This window comes from Eumetopias jubatus, unplaced genomic scaffold (assembly GCF_037043125.1).
Source record: "Eumetopias jubatus isolate StellerSeaLion01/CBP00866 unplaced genomic scaffold, mEumJub1_p1.0 scaffold_7, whole genome shotgun sequence".
NCBI classification, from domain to species: domain Eukaryota; kingdom Metazoa; phylum Chordata; class Mammalia; order Carnivora; family Otariidae; genus Eumetopias; species Eumetopias jubatus.
In genome coordinates, this window is record NW_028274813.1 from 2,566,926 (window position 1) to 2,587,132 (window position 20,207).

A 20,207-nucleotide genomic window follows, 5' to 3' on the forward strand; every position below is an offset into this window, starting at 1 on the left:
GTTTTACTTCTGATTTCTAACTTCATCCCATTGTGGTCAGAGAGGATGCTTTGTATAGTATCTTTTTAAATATATTGAGATTTATTTACCCTAATATATAGCCTATACTAGAAAATGTCCCATGTGCACTTGAAAAGAATGTGTGCTGCTGTCGTTGGGTGAAATGGTCTGTAAATAACATTAGGTCTAGTTCGTTGTTCAAGTCCTCTATTTCATTACTTCTGTTGGTTATTTTATTACCGAGAGTGGGGAATTAAAGTCTCCAACCAACCACTATTGTAGAACTATTTCTGCCTTCAATTCTGTCAGTTTTTCCCTCATTTTCCTGGTCTGTCATTCGTTGTGTCTATGTTCATAATTGTCTTTTTGCTGTATTGAATCTTTTATTACTTTTTTTTATAACCTTCATTGATTTAAAGTCTATTTTGTCTGAATTAGTATGGTCATCCCTGATCTCTACTGGTTACTATTTGCATGGGATTTTTTTTTTTTTTCCGTCTTTTCACTTTGTATTTGGGCTTGGAACTCAAAATGAGTCTTTTTAGATAACATGTAGTTGCCATCATGTTTTTATTTATTCTGCAAATCCCTATCTTTTGATTGGAGTTTAATCCATTTCCATGTATGTATGTACGTATGTATGTAACATAGGCTCCATGCCCAATGTGGAGCCCAACGAGGGGCTTGAACTCATGGCCCTGAGATTGAGACCTGAGATCAAGAGTTGGACACTTAACAGACTGAGCCCCTCAGATGCCCCATCATTTACATTTAAAATTAATACTGGTAAGTAGGGACTTAATTTTGTCATTGTGCTGGGGTGCCTGGGTGGCTCAGTTGTTAAGCGTCTGCCTTTGGCTCGGGTCATGATTTCAGGTTCCTGGGATCGAGCCCCACATCGGGCTCCTAGGTCAGCAGGAAGTCTGCTTCTCCCTCTCCCAATCCCCCTGCTTGTGTTCTCTTGCGTGCTGTCTCTGCCAAACAAAATCTTAAAAAATTTTGTCATCGTGTTTTCTGTATACCTTAGAGCTTTTTGTCCATTTCCTAAACTACTGTCATCTTTTGTGTTTGATATTTGTAGTTAAATGTTTATTTTCATTTCCTGTTGGATATATTCTGTAATTATTTCCTTTGTGGTCACCATAGGGATTACATTTAACATCCTAAAGTCGTAACACTCTAATTTGAATACCAGCTTAACCTCATTAACATACAAAAACTCTTTTTTACACCTCTGTTCCTACCCCACCAGTTATTGATGTCACAAAACTGCATCTTTATGCAGAGTAGTGTCCAAATACAAATAATGATTTAAAATTCAGTAGTCTTTTCAATTATGTAGAAAATAAAAATTGGGGGACGCCTGGGTGGCTCAGTTAGGTGTCTGCCTTTGCTCAGGTCATGGTCCCAGGAGCCCACATTGGGTTCCTTGCTCAGCAGGGAGCTTGCTTCTCCCTCTGCCTGTTGCCACCCCCCCCCTTGTGCTCTGACAAAATCAATCTTCGGGGAAAAAATAAAAATTGGGACTTACAAAACAAAGTTACTAGTAATACTAGCTTTAGATTAGTAATTTTTAAGAATGTTTTCTTAAATATTGTAGAAAGGAAAAATTGGGAGTTACAAACCATTGTCACAGTATTAGTTTTTATAATTCCCTATTTGAGTTTTAAATTTTTTCTTATGGCTTTGAGTTACTGTCTAGTATTTTTTCATTTCACGCTGCAGGCATCCCTTGAGCATTTCTTGCAGGGCAAGTCTGGAGGTGACAAACCAACTTTTAGTTATCTGGGAATGTCGTATTTCCTCCTCAAATACAGTTTTTTTCATCTAGTACTTTGAATATGCCAATCTTCTGGCCAAGGTTCTGATGATACATCTGATTATCTTATGGGGGTGGTGGTGGTGGATACAATTCTGTATGTATCATTTGCTTTTCTTGTTTTCAAGATTCTATTCATTTTTTTATTTTTATTTTTTTTTAAAGATTTATTTGAGAGAGCGAGAATGAGAGAGAGTACACGAGAGGGGTGAGGGCCAGAGGGAGAAGCAGGCTCCTTGCCGAGCGGGGAGCCCGATGTGGGACTCGATCCCGGGACTCCGGGATCATGACCTGAGCCGAAGGCAGTTGCTTAACCAACTGAGCCACCCAGGCGCCCTCTATTGTCTTTTGAAAATGATTATAATGTGTCTACGTGTGTATCTGCGTTTACCTTACTTGGGAGTTTGTTGAGCTTCACGTTTCATTTACCTTGGGAAAATTTCAACCATACTTCAAATATTCTCTGCCCCTTTGTTTTCCTTCTGAGACTCCCACATTGTCGATGTTGGTCCTCTTAATGGGGGTTCCATGGGTCACTAAGGCTCTGTTCACTTTTCGACTTTTCACTCAGTCGAACTTCCAGTGTTTTAAATTTGCTGATTTTTCTCCTGCATGCCCAAATCTGCCTCTGAATCCCTCTAGTGAATTTTTCATTTGTACTTTTCTGCTCCAGAATTTTTTGGATTTTTTTTAAGGTTTCCTGTTTCTATCGGTATTTGTTTTGTTCAGACATTTGATTTCCCCACATCTTCCTTTAGTTCTTTGACCATAATTTTTTTTTTTTTTAAGATTTGACAGAGAGAGGGCACAAGTAGGCAGAGTGGCAGGCAGAGGGAGAGGGAGAAGACTCCCCGCTGAGCAGGGAGCCTGACACCGGGCTTGATCCCAGGACCCTGGGACCATGACCCGAGCCAAAGGCAGGCGCTTAACCGATTGAGCCACCCAGGCGCCCCAAAGTTAAACTTTGTTCAGATCTGCGATCAGGTCTTTTTAGAGATAGTTCGATTTTTTTCTTTTGAATGGCTCGTGCTTCCCTATTTCCTAGTATGCCTTAGGATTTTTTTATTGTACAGCGGACATTGAGTTTATTGTGGAAATCAGATTCTCTCCCATCTCCAAGACTTGCTGGGTTTTATTTTAAATTACAGGTTATAGGACTGCCTGGGTGGCTCAGTGGGTTAAGCGTCTGCCTTTGGCTCAGGTCATGATTTCAGGGTCCTGGGATTGAGCCGCGTGTTTTTTTCGGGGGGGGGTGTGCTGCTTAGCAGGGAGTCTGCTTCTCCCTCTCCCTCTGATCCTCCTCCCTGCTTGTGCTGTCTCAATCTTTTTTTAAAAATTTCATGTTATATTTAGTTATAGGCTTTCTCTGTGCCAAGGATCACCCTGAGGCATAGACTTAAGATCTTTTCAAATCTTTCCTGAGTCCAAGCCTTTCCCTGAACATGCATGGTCACCTTCTAATTTTCCCTTGTAAATGCACTTTCAAACATCCTAGCCTTTAACATTTGTCTGGCCCCCAAAAGGCAGATGAGAAAAATGAAGGTGGGAGCAGGTACCACCTCTTTACATCCACTGAAACTCACTTCAGCCTGTAGAGGGGCTTGCAACCATACGGGGAGGTGCAACAATGGCTTCCTTCTTCTTTGTATGCGCTCTGATCAGCAGCAGCAATCAGAGAACAGATTCCCTGATATTTGGAGGACAGGCTCCTCCAAGGTGTGCAGGCTGCTCCAGTAATGCACAGCAGCCTGCTCTACACATGGGGGGAGGGGAAGATGAGTAGTAGCTACTACTGAGCTAGGATCGGAAATTGACCAAAATTAGGGGTTTACAGTCCAAATCTTCTCCTGGGGGTTAAGACTTCAACAGACTACAGTGTTCCAAGAATTACTCAGATTCTGTCAGTGCAGTTGTTGTCTAGGTGGGGACAGATTCCTGGTGCTTCCTACTCTGCCGCGCCCCCCCCCCTTAAAAGATTTCATTTATTTGACAGAAAGCGAGAGAGGGAACACAAGCAGGGGGAATGGGAGAGGGAGAAGTGGGCTTCCCGCGGAGCAGGGAGCCCAATGTGGGGCTCGATCCCAGGACCCTGGGATCATGACCCGAGCCGAAGGCAGACACGTAACGACTGAGCCACCCAGGCACCCCTCTGCCCTCTTCCTAGAATCCTCAATGCTAATTTTATCCCTTTACTGATTGGGAGGGGATGGGGTTTGTATTCAATCCACAATTTTAGCAATAAGCCACAATTACTTTTTTAAGGTTCTATTTAAAAAAAAATACTTTTAGAGGTATCTGAGTGGCTCAGTTGGTTAAGTGTCCGGCTCTTGATCTCAGGGTTGTGAATTCAAGTCACATGCTCCACTGAGCCAGCCAGACACTCCTTTCACGTTGTATTTAGTTCTTTTAATATGTGTCTCAGCAGGGGTGCCTGGGTGACTCAGTTGTTGAGCGTCTGCGCCTTCGGCTCAGGTCATGATCCCAGGGTTCTGGGATTGAGCCCCGCATTGGGCTCCCTGCTCAGGAGGAAGCCTGCTTCTCCCTCTCCCACTACCCCTGCTTGTGTTCCTTCTCTCGCTGTATTATCTCAGCATTCCTGACTTCATGAAGACAAACAGGGGAAGGGAAAAAACGGAAGTCTCTTGATTTTTATATAGAACTGTATGGTTATGAACTAGGCGGGGAAAGCATGCTCTCAAGTCATTCACCTTCCCATGTCCCATCTACTCACTGAATTATCCTTCCCTGTTCTACCCATATATTCATTCACCCAAACATCCATCCATCCACCCACCCATTTGCCAATGTACCTACTTACCTATCCACCCATGGAACCATCCATGACCTTGGGTGAGTCCCTGAATACCTGTTGTATACAAGTGCAGTTCTGGGTACTTGGGATACAAATAAATCAGATTTATTCCTACCCTTGCAGATGTCAGTCTATGGGGGAGAGAAAAATGGAAATTCTGCAAGCCGACTCTGCTGTTGCCTTGATGGATATGGCTCCCTAATCAGGACCTCAGGTCTAGATTGCTATTAAGCTCCCTCTTGGATTCTTCCACCTAGATATACCAAAGCCACCTCAAACTCATCACATCCCAAGCTGAACCATCTTCTTCCCTTCATACACAGCCTGTCCTCCTGATGTCCCTTGTTACAGCCAGTCTGGTCACTACACCCTGATTTCCTTCCCTCACATAAAATGCTCGAGTTTCCTTGTGACTCTACCACTTGAGGTTCCCCGTGGCCCAGAAGATAGTTTAATTCAATGACTCCTCCACTCTGTACCCCCCGCAACAGGAAACCCTCCCTGACAGCCTTTCAGAGACTCAAATCACAACTGTGCAAGGCCACCTCTTTTATCAGGTAACCTCTAATGGCGTCAAAGCAAATTGTGCCCCCGTATCAGATTTTAAGATCGCTATGGCATGGCCTGTGTCCTGTCCTCAGGGTGTAGGATCCTCACAGGGTGCTGTGTGCTTACACAGGACAGTGTCCACTTGCTGTTTGGTAGAGTGCTTATGAGGTGGCAGCCATGCAGAGGTCCTCAGACACTGTTAATTATGGTGGAAATAGGTTCCAGTGACAGCCAAAAGCTCCCATCACCAACCCCTATTGTAAGGCAACCTCTGGCAGCCACATTTCAAATCCCTTTTGACAACCCGGACACCTCAGCCACAGACTGGAGTTGCCAACAGAGCTTACAACAGCCGGAAGTCAACAAATCAACCTGATAGAAATGTTGAGGGTCAGTGAAGCGTATCACATATACCTTGACAGGAATTTGAATGAGGAAGTTTGCAGGACTGAGCATTAAACAGGAGAAACAGAAGCTTCAAGGCCACAGGACACCCTGAGAAAGCAAAGTCACAAGGAGATGGGAGTGCAGTTCTAAAAGACCAGGAAGTTTATGGGTAGTGAGAAGAGAAACCCAGAGAGCAGACAGGAGGGCGGTGCCCTGTGGTTGCTACAGTGTGTCCATAAGGCTGGACCAGCTACTCTCCCTGGGTCCTCCTAAGGCTAGACTTGTGCAAGGTTCCCAATAATTCCATTATCATGTGACCCCTTGGAAATCCTCTTCTCCACATGTGGAGAAGTTCTTGATCAAGAACTTCACATTTACAACTTGTAATTACATCTGAAGACACTTTGAAGTTTGAGGTTCCCGACCTAGAGTCCAGAACAGAAAAACGCTGTGTCCACTCAATCCCTGAACCTCCAGAGACCCCTCCTGGGTGCTGACCTTGACCTTTACCCATACACGAAAAAGATCTGGTCTCCAGGATGAAGTTCCAGCACTCTTGCTTGGGTGCTCAGATTTTGCCTATGGGATGATGATTTGGGCCTGCTCTCTTCATTCTGGGACACTGTGCCTTCAGAACAGCCAAAGCTGTTTGGGTACCCCCAACTTTCAGTCTACCCCACACAGCAGCTGCTGGCTGTCAGCCATAGGGTTGCCCTCCAACTCCTCTATGATTCCCAGTGGCTTAGCTGCCTTGGCAGCGCAATGCAGATGTACTGGTTCCTACAAGCTTTACAAGGCTCCATTCAAGGCCCTGAGCTTGCAGAAGGCCTCACTGCCTACAGTCTCATCCACTGCAGTCATCTACAGGGAATGGTTTCCACTTCCCAGATTTGCTTCCCCCCCCCCCCGCCCCCAAATTTCTACTCATACTCATCCTGAGATGCTTCAAATTTCAGGCAGTCCTAAAGTGCCCAGTCATTTCCTCTCTCCAGTTCTACCCCTATCCTGTGTCTGTTTTGGTCTCTGAACTCCTATAGAATAGGGACAAAGCTGGAACAAGTACAAGCTTACCCAAGATCTGAAACAGGTCAGGGGCTCAAGGGATCTGTGGGGATGGCGCCAGGTCCCTGGGAAACCCTGCTTCCCAATCTGGAGAGAACTGCTTCTGATGGCTGTACCCCTTTAGCAGCAGTGTCGCTCAACACCAAGTGAGGACCCTGCAAGCTGCCATCCCATCTTCCCTGCACAAACCAGCCTAAATACCAAAAAGTTCTTCCCTATCTGTGTTTAAGTCCCCCACAGTGCAAGAAACCTGGAAGCTGTATGGCACAGCATTAGCTTAGGCAGAAGCATTGCGGTCCAGCCTGTGTGGTTGTGCCACAGGACCCTAGAGCAGCTGTCTCTTCTCTGGGCTGGTTTCTTCCAGTGAGGTGCACATGTTACTACCTGTGCTACCAACAACGCCCACTGTCCTTTGGAATGACCCCTTCCCCAGGTTAAGGACCACTGGGACCAGACTCCACCTAGCTTCACTCACTGGCCTTGAACTCCTCAGTCCTTCTCACCTTGGGCTGGGGACTTCATGCTGCCAGCACCAGCTGAGGTTGCCCCATCGAAGCACTTATGGGAGCTTCTCAGCTAATTCAATCTGTTGGGACAGGTGATAGGTTGAGCTGGCTACTAGTTCAGGTGCTATCTGCAGCTGTTACAGGATCCCGGTAGGAACCATGGACCGTCCTCAGCCAGACCTGGCTTGGTCTGAGTACCACTGGAGGGTAAGTGTTGCTCGTGGCAACCATATATGGCACACTAATGGCTGCTTAAACACTGTACTACTTTCTGTTCCCTAGCCAAAAACAACTTTGAGCTACCTACTGCTCTCCTGAGTCTACTCTGATTTCTGCTCCAGATGTCTGGAGGTCCCAGCACACACTTTATCCTTCTCTATCCCCGACGGACCAATTTTCCCTGGCTGCCCCAGCCCAGTAATACCTCCACAGATTGCAGTATTAGGCTTCAATTAGAATTTCAAGTGTTGCACAGAGGAGTTATCATCCCCATTAGGGAAACAAGGAATCCAGGGAGGCCCTGGCCAGAATCCAGGTCGGATTCCAAAGCCCAAATGAATATGCCCCTTAAAAAGGGCTTACTGAGTAACATCCCAAAGGCAGGGACTGGGGCAACTCAGACCCTACTGTCTGCTTTTGAGAGCCTAACACTGCACTCTCCTGGTCTAGGTTCTGAGGTAGAATTCTCTTCATGTAGCTATGATCCCCATACTCTAACACACAAGAATGGTTTCATTTTCTGGCTGTAGAGAATCAGATACTTAGGTTGGAATACAGAACCCTGTAGCAGGTGGACATAAAACCCAATTCCCCAACCTTCTAAAAGCAAAGGCTCACAGAGTCAGACTCTGGAGACCACATTAAGCCAGAGATCTGAGACCTTTGCCAAGTCATTTGCCCATATGACTCCACTTTACGACCTGACAATTCTTGAGAATCAAGGTCTATGTAGGGACAGGTCAGAGAAACAAATGCACTGTACTGAGTACTGGTACCGTGTCCTGGTACTGAGAATGCCTTGAGAAAACTGTAGTAGTCCAATGGGCCGCTACATTTCAAGAACCATCAAGGACAAGGCAGTCTGGGCCAATTCTGCATTTTGGCGTTACTCCAGAATATGCACAGGTAGAGCTATAGCTATTAGATTTCACTAAAGACCGTTTGCAGAACTCTTAAGAAAATTTTAAATCTCAATTATGGTTGGGCTGTTTTGCTGAAGTTCTAAGTAGATTCTAGCAGAATCTTTTTGTTTTGGTTTTGAACACATCTTTATCTCTGCAGTGCAGTACAAAGTGGTTGGACACAGGAATCAAATTAGATGAGTGACCTTGGGACAATACATCTCAGGATCACTGTGAGGATCAATGCAACAAACACAAAATGCAAAAAAGGCAGCACCCTGTGCACGCACCAGTACCCTTCTGGATTTTCCACTCTTTTAGAAAGGCCAACTTTCATTTCTAAGTTATCTTCAGGTCAAAGGTTTTTACTCAGTGTTTAGTGCACTGGAGTACACAGTGGGGGCGATTGCAACATAGCCTGACAAGAAAAGCACTGAGCACTACGTTACACCCCTCTCCCTTCTCCAACCTTTAGACCCGTAGGTTCATCAATTTCAGAAAGATTGTTTGGAAAGCAATCTCTATTTTTCTTTATCAGAGATTATAAAACTATATACTTGACGTCTCAATTCTCTAAAGTAAGCACCCATCAAGATTTCAAGGACTCAGATTAAGGCAGATCTTTTCAGTTTGTAATTAGAGTTACACAATAAGAATACAAGACCCAAGGAAAGTCACTGACCCACAGTAATGAGCAGCATCCAGTTTTTGTGAGTGGGGCTGGCAACCACGGAAGGAAACATCCCAATACAAATCCAAAGCAGCAGCGACAAAACACGGCAGAATTCAATGCTTCGATCTTGTAAAATAAGAATCTAGATTAATTTTAATATTAAAGCAGAGACAAAATATAATTTTAACATTGTTTTAATCAAGTAATGTAGCTGTTTGAAACAGGAAATTTTAAGACCATTGAATAGATCAAAATGAAGGATTAGTTTATTAGGATAGACTCTATGGATAAAACTCCTCCATTATGTGGATTTGAATTCCACTGGAAGTTTGGCACCAGACTGGAGACTAGTCTAAGCCAAAATTTTCTCTTTAGTGTTTAGAAGCCCCAAACAGGTTTTCCTTCAGGTTAAAGGAAAAAAAAAAAAAAAAACCAAACCCCCCAACTATAACAGAACCCCATTAGCTTGACATTGAGTATGCTGAATGCAACTTGGCTTAGGTCACCACTATCTGCTGTAGAATTTCAGATGATGAAAGCAAATTGGCCTACGGCAAAGAATTTGAAACCTAAGAGATGTAAATTTGTAAAAATTTCATCTCTTTGGTGTGACAAAGCACATTCCCTCCAGGTAGGTGCTTCTGCTTCACTCATTAAAATCGATCAAAAGGCGTGGGACAGGGAAGGGATGGGGACCAATCTGTACATCTCCAGTTAAGACTACTTGATTTTTACCTCCTTGAAACATCAAGTTAACAAGGTTTTATTGTATCAAACGTTTGTATAATTTCCAATGTGAAAAACTCTTACGTTTTTATTAAGGTCTTATTATAATCTGTGAAAGTGGACCATAAAAGAGGTAAATGATGTAAAACAATACTTCCAATAAAATTAACCCTTTGAATTGTTGATTCCCAGTGTACTTTGTGGGAAGGAATAAATGCACAACAAGATTTTCCCCTGGAGATGATTTCTCAGATACAGACATAACCCATTATCAAGTGAGTTTAGATCAGCTAATTGAGCAAAGAATTCACCAGCAAGTTATTCCCAAATCTAAACCTCAGGATGGGCTGGGGTCAGGCCCCAATCACCTGCATTCAGTGGCCATCATCAGACTTCTTGGGCGTCTGGCTATATTCAATGTGAAATAAAAAACACCTTAAGTCTTACACCAAAATATAGGCTTTAACTTGAAGTACAGTTTTAGCTTTTTTTTTTTTTTAAATAAGACATGGGGGGGGGTGGCGCGGAAATCAAGTCTGAGACACAGTAACACTTATTTCCGCAAGATAGCAACCAAAACCTAAAAAGCATAAGCTAAGTATCCACATGTAAAAGGCATTAAAGAACAAACTATATTATCAGGAGAAAATCCACAATGAACAAAAGATACAGTATGCCTTTAACATTTTGAAACTGTAATTAAATCGTTAAGAATAAAAGTTGAAAAATGATGCTCAGTTTTTGCTAGAGATTATTAAGTGCACCTTTTCCTGCTTCCCCCAAATAAAATCATACCTTACTATATAATCACACCCTAGAGTTTCAAAATTTTCTCAGTCAGTACAAAGCAACAGCTACATACACATAAAATGCTTATTTGTTAATGTAATAATTCCCCTGGCTCATCCAACGTGCAATGCACATGACTCCAAAGACTACAATTTGGGGTAAGTATACACGAACTGAAAATACACAATTCAAGTTTCAAAACCTGCTCTTAAAATTATTTATAGGACACTCAGGTCATTTTTACTTCTCAATAAGATAAAGATGTTGCACTGCCATTTGATTATCAGTCCACCTCGGCATGGGGAAGAATGTACACTACCAGATGCCAATTTGAGGGACTGAACATTCCAAAGTACTGTATTTCTCAATGGCTGATTAAGATAATTACAAGTAAGCTTATGTTTACATTCTGCTGAGGACATCTTAACAGTCTCAGCATCTAACAAAATATAACAGGCTCCAAGAATCCTATCAGGTTAATTATGGTGTGGTATTGTAAAAAGGAGCCATTTCAGCTTAAGTCATTCAGAGCCAAAATCTGAAGAATGACCAAAATCAAATCTTTACTTAACTGTATAAATGTGATCCAAATGTGTCCACCACTAATTTTTCAAAAAGAAACATGCTATAAATAAGCAAACTATATCTGCTCACTGATATGTGTATGGACTCCCTAGATGTCTTGTTGGGCTTAATTACAGACCACTCACAGCAATACATTTTTAGTAGAAAGTGTAGCATGATGTTAAGCCATTTTAGCTTTTGCACATACATGTTGCACTTCTGGCTGATGATGCAGAAAGATTCGCAGCATTACACTGTTAAGCTGGGCAGCACCCACCCCTTTAAATGGCATCAATATCAATGTCATCATCCTTGTTGTCAGACTTCACAGCTTCAACTTTAGGTACACTGGCAGTCTTTGAATACACCACCTGATAAAACAATTTTATTGATTATATATCTTTATCCAAATAAACTTAGTTATAAAAATAGTAATACAAATCAATGGTCAACAAAAAAGGAAAACTACTCAGACAGCCTTTTTTTTTTTTTTTTTTTTTTAAGAAAGTGTATACACGGGGGGGGGAGGGGGAGGAGCAGCAGAGGCAGAGAATCCCAAGTAGGCTTCATACAGGGCTTGATCTCAAAACCCTGAGATCATGGCCTGGGTGGAAATCAAGAGCTGGATGCTTAACCAACTAAGCCACCCAGGCGCCCCACAGCCATCACTTTGCACAAAAAGTTTTTGTTATTTGAAAACTAAGTTCTCTCTCAGCCTCATATCATCTTAATTTTTATGGACAACTAGCAACTGTATACTCAACCTGCCATTAATTAAATACTTGTTTGAGAATTTATGTCTATTTGCAATCATGTCTAGGAGCAGGAGAGATGTCCCCCCCTAACTTTTATATTAACATGGTAATTTTCCAAATTGAGACCATGTTTTGCTGCATCTAAAAATTTTAAGTTACTTGATTATCATTTTATAACCCCAAACCCTAACACAGTTTACCTCGATATTCTCATCTTCATCATCTTCTTCACCACCAGAAGATTCCTCTTCTGCTTCCTTCAACCATTTTATAAATGGTTCTGCTTTGACACGAATCTCTTTGGCAAGATCTTTTGAGACGTATTTCTTAGAGGCCTAAAAAATGTTCAATACCATTTCCTTAGTTGGAGAAATCTAAGAATTTATTTAACTGCCTACACTGAGCTCTTTGAAGGGACTGGGTCATAGCCTCATCTTGACTCCTCAACAGATACATTTATTCAGCAAACAAGTAACGGTGAGTCTGAAAGAATCTAAATACTTTCTTCCATTATTACTAGAAAGTTGCCATAGTGGTAAATCACTTATAGGTTAATACCAGGGACTGCATTTCAATGTAGAAGAAACAGAAGTTACTTCTTCCTAAATTGCCCCAAAACCGTCTCAATAAAACTTCTGATCTTCAAGAACCTGTTTCTATCTATTCCCCACCTTTTCTGACCAGCTGATGATGACTTCTTCTTCCAACAGATCTGCATCATACATCTCCTTCAAGATATGAGGAATCTTGGAAATGAGCTGAGCTTGATGCATTGCTACCACACACTCCAAACCATGAAGAAGGTACCGTTGAGCTTTTTTGTTGTTGTGACAAAACTGGAAATAAATGTGTTGGCATTAACAAGCTTTTAAAGAAGTTTGAAGTACACTCATTGTCTCAAAATTGTTCCTTAAGGCTATGCCCTTAAGCAGTGGCTCAAAAGGTCAATACATAAAAATCTGTGTATTACTTTCACTATAAGAGACTATACACAGTATTTTCCAAATACTCCTGTCCTTGGTTAAGGTTAGGTCAATTATCTCCAGTTTTAGGATGACAGAAAACATGTTCTCAGGGTCACACAGCTCTAATCTCATTTATGAACCTAAAATAGTTTGCTTACTCGTAGGAAATGGCGCCTGTATTTCTTAATTTGTTCTCTAATCTTCTCATTAAAAAGAACTTCAGTCAAAACAAGAGGACCCATGGCTTTTACATCCAGTCTTTCTGCTTCAGCAACAATTTCTTTGTCTGATGAGTCAATAATACCTTCTTCTTTCTTTTTCTGCAAATAAAAAGAACCAATTCAGTGAAATGGAGACACATTTTGCTCTTGAGATACCAGTTAGTCCTCCCTTTCATCGACTTTTTCCCCAACTTATTATAGTTTCAGCATTTTTCAATGAAAAGCACACGCCAAAGATAGTACCTGGAACCACCTCAGAAGTATTGAAAAAGTAAAATTAGCCTGGAGTTTGAGTATTCAAAAGATACCACGAGAAAAAGTTACATGCCAGGTAATCAGCATAAACTAATAAACACCTTAAAAACCCAAGGCTTGAAACGGATTATCAAGAAAATGTTTAAGTACTCTTAAACCAAGTTATTTTACCTTAACAAAATCAAACAGAATATTGACCCGTTCTTCAACAGTCCTTTCCAAATCATCACTGAGTGTCAGAACTTTCGCATGATCACTGATTTCATCCATTCTGCGTCTTTGCGCTTCCTCAGTTGTATCCTCCCCCCAATCATCATCCTCCTCTTCTTCCTACCAAGAACAAATATGCTTACTCAAACGCCTTAAAAATGCAAAACATACTTCGAATTTCTAGTCATGTTAATGGCACCGGGTTAGTTTTCCACAAAAATAAATTGGATCTACGTTAATTTAATCAACCACACATAACCAGGAACCCAAGATAGCACCGCAATGTTAAAACTGAGTTTCCTTATTTCTGCCCCCCTCTCCCACCAGGTATCGTAGTTAATCCAACTTAAGTGCCCACCACACCTTTACCCCTACACTCACCGCAGCATGTGGAGGAGGACTGATCTCATTGGGTGGTGGGGGCGGGGGGGTCTCACTGCTGGACACAGAACCATTTTCCTTGTCTTTGCCCTTCCGGTTTTTCTTCTCCTTTTCTTTCTTCCCTGTACCACTATCACTATTCTCTACAGCAAAACAAAGAAATAAGTTTAACACTATGGTTTATAGTACACTTCACTGTTTCTCATGAACGTTTAAAACCCTTGCCTCCTTTTGCTTTGGCACCTTCCCTCAGTAAACCATACACGAACACGACGCTACTTGTAATTCTAAGAATCACACACCAAACTCATCCACTATCATTTCCTATATAAAAAAAAAAGCTCAGAGTGAGGATGGAATGTCCCAAAATAAAGCTATTAACTGTTTGTTAAAATTAAGATGAAATGGTGGTATCTCAGAAAATGTGGTAGTGAAGGTTGGCACTCCTGGCCCTCTCACGTCCCACGAACACGAACAAGAGCACATCTCAACTGCACTTTAGGCCAGAGCTGTTAACACTGTTTGAGTCTATATAACAGTTGGTCTCATGGAGGAGAACACTGGAATAGGTTAGACTTTATTGCTATAGCAAGCTCAAATTGTGTCAGACAACTTCCATCATCTGCCACAGAGTGTTGCTTGCAATGTTCTAAAGCCATTTGGGCTTAATGAGCCAGGACCCTGGTTCACAAAACAGTATTCCACCTGTTCTTTTACCCTTAATGGTACATCTTTCGAAATCACAGATGCAATAGAACAAGACAAAAAAATTGGATAGTCCTTATATTCTAGTTTCACAGCAGCAAAAAACCTCCATTTTGTTTTCAACAATTAGTTGCTTTACATTAAAATCTTACAAGTTCGTCATAAAGACTTACCAGGTGGGTTTTTGAGAATGAACGTGCAGAGTTTATGATGTGTGTCAAGCATGCCTCGATAGCCACAGGCTTTACAAGAATTACCTATTGTTTGCTTCTTTGGATTGACATGCTGCCAAAAAAAAAGTAAAAACTAGTATCATCTATGGCCTATAAAATTTTGCAAAGAACAAAGTTAAAGTATCTGACCGTAACTCCACCTTAGTAACAAATTTTTTCACAAAACGACCTACTTGAAGACAGTTTCACAAAATGATCTAACTTAAAAAATTTTGCTACTTTACGTTCTATTTCCAATTACGTTTGCTCTGCCTTGTCAAGAACATACGTTCCAAGATATCAAAGGACTGACCACAAAAGCAAATATGTAGTTTTTCCTCCAAAAGACTCACCAGCTCTGTTTCAGGATTCTCACACTCAGGACAGAGAACAAATTTTTTAATGAATCCATCCAACATGTCTTGCAGCTTATTCGCCTCATGAGATCCATTGACAATGTAACGGTCATTCTTAACATCAAACTGGGTCTGTGCTCCCAGCTCACAACCAAAATATTTGGTGGGATCTATGGGGGGGGGAGGGGAGAAGTTAAAGATTAACTAAAACTGGCTACTCATTCACCCTTATACAAACATCACTGCCTTACACTTTTATACTGGGTTGAAATGTATTGCGTGAGTAGTTTTGTTTAGCCAATGCCAACTAATAAATCAATTGGTTTTCAAGCACAAGATTCCACTTAACCCTGAAACAAACTAGCATACGACTCAATCAAAACACACAGATCAAAGTTGTCAGGACCATACTGATGCTATGCTTTTTCAGACTCCTCTTAAGAAGTGTTACTTACACGTTGGAGGCCGATTAAGCGCCTTTGCAACGTCAACCATGTTGACTATAACTGTCTTGATACCATTTCCTTTGCCCTCAACCTAAAGAAAAAAATAACTTTAATTTTGCATTATCTACCCCGGGAGGTGCAATCTTTAAATATCTAGGAAAAAAGCTTAGGCCTCAAAACTAAAACAGAGATCAGTATTACCTTGGCAATCAGACGGGGCATCTTGTAGCGATAGAACTGGTCTGACACACTGCGGTTGACGTTGACAGACATTTTGGCTTATTAGTGGCTTTATCAATAAGATGAAGAGATCTTTGATTGCAACTTTTTGGTATCTTCTGTCTGGAGAAGAAGGGATGACATAAACGACTGCAAGAGTTCTCGGTCTCTGACATGAAAAAATTTTCGCCACTGAGGCTGTAAGCTTCTTGCTTGTATGCTATGTTTCCCCAATACAGGTACCAATGGCTGCGCAACAGCTCTGAAAGAGAAAGGAAAAGCACACACAACCCCCCTACGTTGAGCGTGATTCCCGCAGGAGAAAGCCTCCCTTCACCTCCCGGTTAAGTGTGCCTCCTTCGGCTACATCACGAAGCATCCCAGCTCCCGGGAGGCGCAGCTGACATTCCCCTCTAACACAGAACACCTGTCGCCACACGAAGGGCCAGACTTCCAGCAACAAACTGCACTGCCCCAGCTGCTGCGGGTTTACACCGAAGCCAACACCAGCAGCCAGCCAAAGGTTTGCTTCGGTGGAGCGGCCATGTTCCAACTGCGGACGGGCGCACCTCCTTTCCTCCGCAGACGAGGCCTCCGTGATGAAAAAACTTCCCGGACTCAGCCTCCAAGCCCCTCCGGCCCTGTCAGCCTCCCCGCTCGATCGGGCGGCCCCGGACCTCTCGTGCAGCGCCCAGGGCTCATTCGGAAGAAACCCTGCCCTAACCCCGGCCACGCGATCTCGCGGGAGCGCGCGCGGACAGCGCGGTAACGACCGAGCACGACCGCCACCGCTCCTCCCCGTCCCCGCGCACACAGTCCACCTTCGCTCCGGTGCCCACGGCCCCCGGCCACTCCGCCCGGGGCAGGGACCCCGCCATGCGCGCCGCTCGGCCTCGACGTCCCGGGGCACGCGGAAGCGGCCGAGAGGCGCCGGCCCGGGCCGCCCCCGCCCCCGGGCGGGCGATGACTCATGAATGCAGCAAAGAGGCCTGAGTCAGCCCGCGCGGCGCGCTCCCGCGGGGCGGGGGAGGGGCCGGGGCCCGGCGGGGGAGGGGGCCGGGAAGGAAGGAAGGGAGGGGGGGGGAGAGGAGAGGCGGGGGCCGGGGCCCGGGGCGGCGGGGGCCCGGGCGGCGGGGGCCCGGGCGGCGGGGGCCCGGGGCGGCGGGGGCCCGGGCGGCGGGGGGCCGGGCGGCGGGGGCGCGGGGCCCGCCCGCCGGCCCGAACTGCGCCACACGCGCGCGCGGGTCACGCGGCGCGCCGCCATCTTGTGCGGCCGCCATCTCCCCGCCGGCCCGCCCGCGGACTCACCGTTTTCGTCAAATAAAGACATAAACCCAACGCTGCTCGCCCGGGACTGGGATGAAGTGAGGCGCGTGTGAACCCGAGTCCGAGGAGGGGCGGCGGAGGCGGCGGAGCAGCGCAGCGAGCAGCGGCCGGGCCAGGCGCCGCCGAGCAGCGGGGAGGGGCTGTCCCAGCGACGTCCGGGGTCCACACCCTTCAGCGCCCGGGGCCTGGCGACCTGGCGCGGAGAGACGGCGCCGTGAGCCGCGGGCGTCGGGGCGCCTTCCCCGCCAGCCAGCGGCCCGCGGGGGTCGAGGGGGCGGGGAGCACTGGGGAGGGGGCGCGGGGCTGCCGCCCCTCCACCGGACTCACCTCTGGAATGTTCTCGCTCTGACTGAACAACGCCGCCGCCGCGCTCAAGCTACCCTTGGCCCCAGTGCCCGCCCCCGCGGCAGGCAGCACCGCTCATTGGCCCGAGGCGCGCCCGAGCTTGCTCGTGATTGGCCCATATGCCACGTCAATCGCGTCTTTCTCCGCCCCTCCTGCTTCCTGAGGCTCCTCTCGCCGCCTCAGCCCGCCCCCAGTCCCCGGGTCCTGGGTTCGTTCCCTTGCCCTCCCCTCCCCCGCCCTTCCCAGAGGCCTTCGCGGTCTCGCGAGAGCCGGCTGGCCGCGACAGGGGGCTGGCCGCGGGGCCGCGCTTTGTCGGTTTGAGCGCCCGGGGGAAGATGGCGGTTGGCTCCCCTCCCCCGTCGCCCTGGCCTGGCCGCGTTCCCGCCGAGTTCCCCTCGCGGCGGGTGCGCAGCCTCGCCCGGGGGCGGGGCGGGGGAGGTCCTCTCTGCCTTTTCCGAGCCCTGGGGACTCCCGTCGTCGGGCTTCGAGGAGGAAGTTGTTCTTCCTCCCCGCTGCCTAGGCCTGGGCTGACTGTGATGATTGGAGGGCCTGGGTCTTTCATCCCAAGTGCTGTTTTTTAACCTCCGAAGCTGGGGTCCGGGTGTCACTTTGACAGCGTCGTCGTGCGGCGTCCCTGGCCCGCCTGCCTGGCCCTCTCGGGCACCGGGCCTACGGGCCTGGCGGGGCTTGGCACTCCCGTGCACCCGCTTTCTAAGGAGGGAAACCCCAAATTAGCTCGTGACCCCAGGACCCTCCTGAAAGCGTGCTCTACTGTAACTTTGCTCGAAACAAACATCTCATTGGGTTACCATTCCCGGAGCCCACCACTCCAGTTAATTGTGACTTCCTTGCTGGGCAAAGCATAGCCCAAAGCAGGTGTTCCTAATGAGGTTCCAATGCCGTCCCTCGGAAGTGACTATTTAGAAAGAGCCTCTGATGTTTTCGTTCTGTTGAGGTGATTACAGAAACTCTCCCATTCTTTCAGAAACATATTTGGTTTAAAAGTTTGAATTGCGACTGTAAAAGCGCTTCCAGAGTCCATCACGAAGTTTGAAAACATAGTCGGCTGTAGTAAAACCGAGAGCCAAATAATGGAGCCATTGGTTCTAACCTGCTCTCTGCGGTCTCTAATGAGCTCTCACAGTGAAGTGTCCTGGGCAGCAGCGGTGGTTTTCCCAGGCTGGATAAAGTAGCATGCTGTTGAGGACAGGATGAAGTGGGTAAGGGGCTGCCCGAGCGAATATCGAATATGCAAGAAAGTTGGAACTGAAAGGTATGTTGATTTTTATCAAAGTTCAGGATACTCTTCCGTGATTCACAAGCTTCATAAACCATTTTAAAATTGACAGTGCGTGTGGGGATGTTAATAAATCAAAGGGGCGATCCAGAATTGAGGGAAGTAATTTGTGTCTTTGCCGTAGGAGCTGATATTATCATCACACAGCGTATACAGTGCCGTATGATTCGTAGACCAAGTGCATAATGCTTTATGGGTACCAGGATTCCCGCCATATCAACGGAAAAGGTAGATCCTAGACAAGCTGCTTCTGGCTCACCATGAAGCATGACCTAGCAGTATGGAAACAACTGGAGTTTTTGCACACAAATGACATTATTTTAGAAACTCTGTTGGAAAATGATGGGTATGAAACTAGTCTGAGGGAAGGGGCTTGCCTTGTCCGAATTGGTTTTTAATAAAGCTAAATACAATGTGAGTTACTATTTTGGGGCAGGTATGTTTGATGGCCCCATATTTAATTTCATTTAAAAAGTTTGTACTGGGGCGCCTGGGTGGCTCAGTCGGTTAAGCGGCTGCCTTCAGCTCAGGTCATGATCCCAGGGTCCTGGGATCAAGCCCTGCATCGAGCCCCGCATCGGGCTCCCTGCTCAGCGGGAAGCCTGCTTCTCCCTCTCTCAATTCTCTTGCTTGTGTTCCTTCTCTTGCTGTGTCTCTCTGTCAAATACATAAAATCTTTAAAAAAATAAAATGAAAAGTTTGTACTAATTTTAACTTTAATTTTTAGCAGGTGTACCAATCGTTTGTGTCTAACGAGGGACAATTTTTTATTTTAAGATTTTATTTATTTATTCATGAGAGACAGAGAGAGAGAGAGAGAGAGAGAGAGGCAGAGGGAGAAGCAGGCTCCCAAGGAGCAAGGAGCCCGATGCGGGACTCGATCCCAGGACTCTGGGATCATCACCTGAGCCGAAGGCAGACGCTCAACCATCTGAGCCACCCAGGCGCCCCAGTACCTCGGTACCAGTACCGAGGGACAATTTTTTAAAAAGTTATTCTTAACCCTACCGTTTATTGAATGCTTCTCATAGCGTAGGAATTTGCTAAGTGCTTTGAATGCACTGTCTTATTCACTTCCTAGCCCCTATGGAGAATTTTTCTTCCTATTTTACAAATAAGCAAACTGAGGCGTAGTGGAAAAAATTAAGCAACTTGCCCAAGATCACATGCTAGTAAGTGGCAGAGTTGGAATTTAAACCGAGATCTTTCTGACCCCCGCGTCTGTTCCCTTAACCATTACATGACCCAGTGTTCAGAGGTAAATATAAACATACATAAATCTAGGCAATTTTCAGGTGTAATCCCATTTAATCCTTTAACGATCATGTGCGGGAGTGTTGTTAGTCCCATTTTACAGGTGAGGAAAGAGTCAGGAAGGTTAATTTTCTCGAAGTCACCTGTCTAATAAATGGTGGGCAGCGTTTGAACTCTAGCTTGACGCCAGGCTCATTGCACAATTCTGTCTCCTACTTCTGGGTCCCCGCCTCATTTAGCTGCAGTTCCCCC

General features: G+C 45.4%; 1 protein-coding gene and 1 non-coding gene across 2 annotated transcripts; both read right to left on the minus strand.

Moving 5' to 3' along the window:
- Positions 1 to 9,107: 9,107 nt before the first annotated feature.
- Positions 9,108 to 17,472, minus strand: EIF5 (eukaryotic translation initiation factor 5). The gene is made up of 12 exons (XM_028100001.2): positions 17,387 to 17,472; positions 17,042 to 17,252; positions 15,716 to 15,995; positions 15,524 to 15,605; positions 15,066 to 15,238; positions 14,674 to 14,785; positions 13,796 to 13,938; positions 13,376 to 13,534; positions 12,887 to 13,048; positions 12,435 to 12,599; positions 11,964 to 12,098; positions 9,108 to 11,379 (listed from the first exon to the last, which is right to left on the minus strand). Exons 3-12 carry the CDS (start codon positions 15,785 to 15,787, stop codon positions 11,290 to 11,292), a joined length of 1,293 nt encoding a protein of 430 aa, XP_027955802.1. The 5' UTR covers positions 15,788 to 15,995; positions 17,042 to 17,252; positions 17,387 to 17,472; the 3' UTR covers positions 9,108 to 11,289.
- On the minus strand, positions 14,313 to 14,436 carry LOC114208819 (small nucleolar RNA SNORA28). Its single transcript, XR_003609149.1, has one exon. It is a non-coding gene; the product is annotated as a small nucleolar RNA SNORA28 (small nucleolar RNA).
- Positions 17,473 to 20,207: the final 2,735 nt, after the last annotated feature.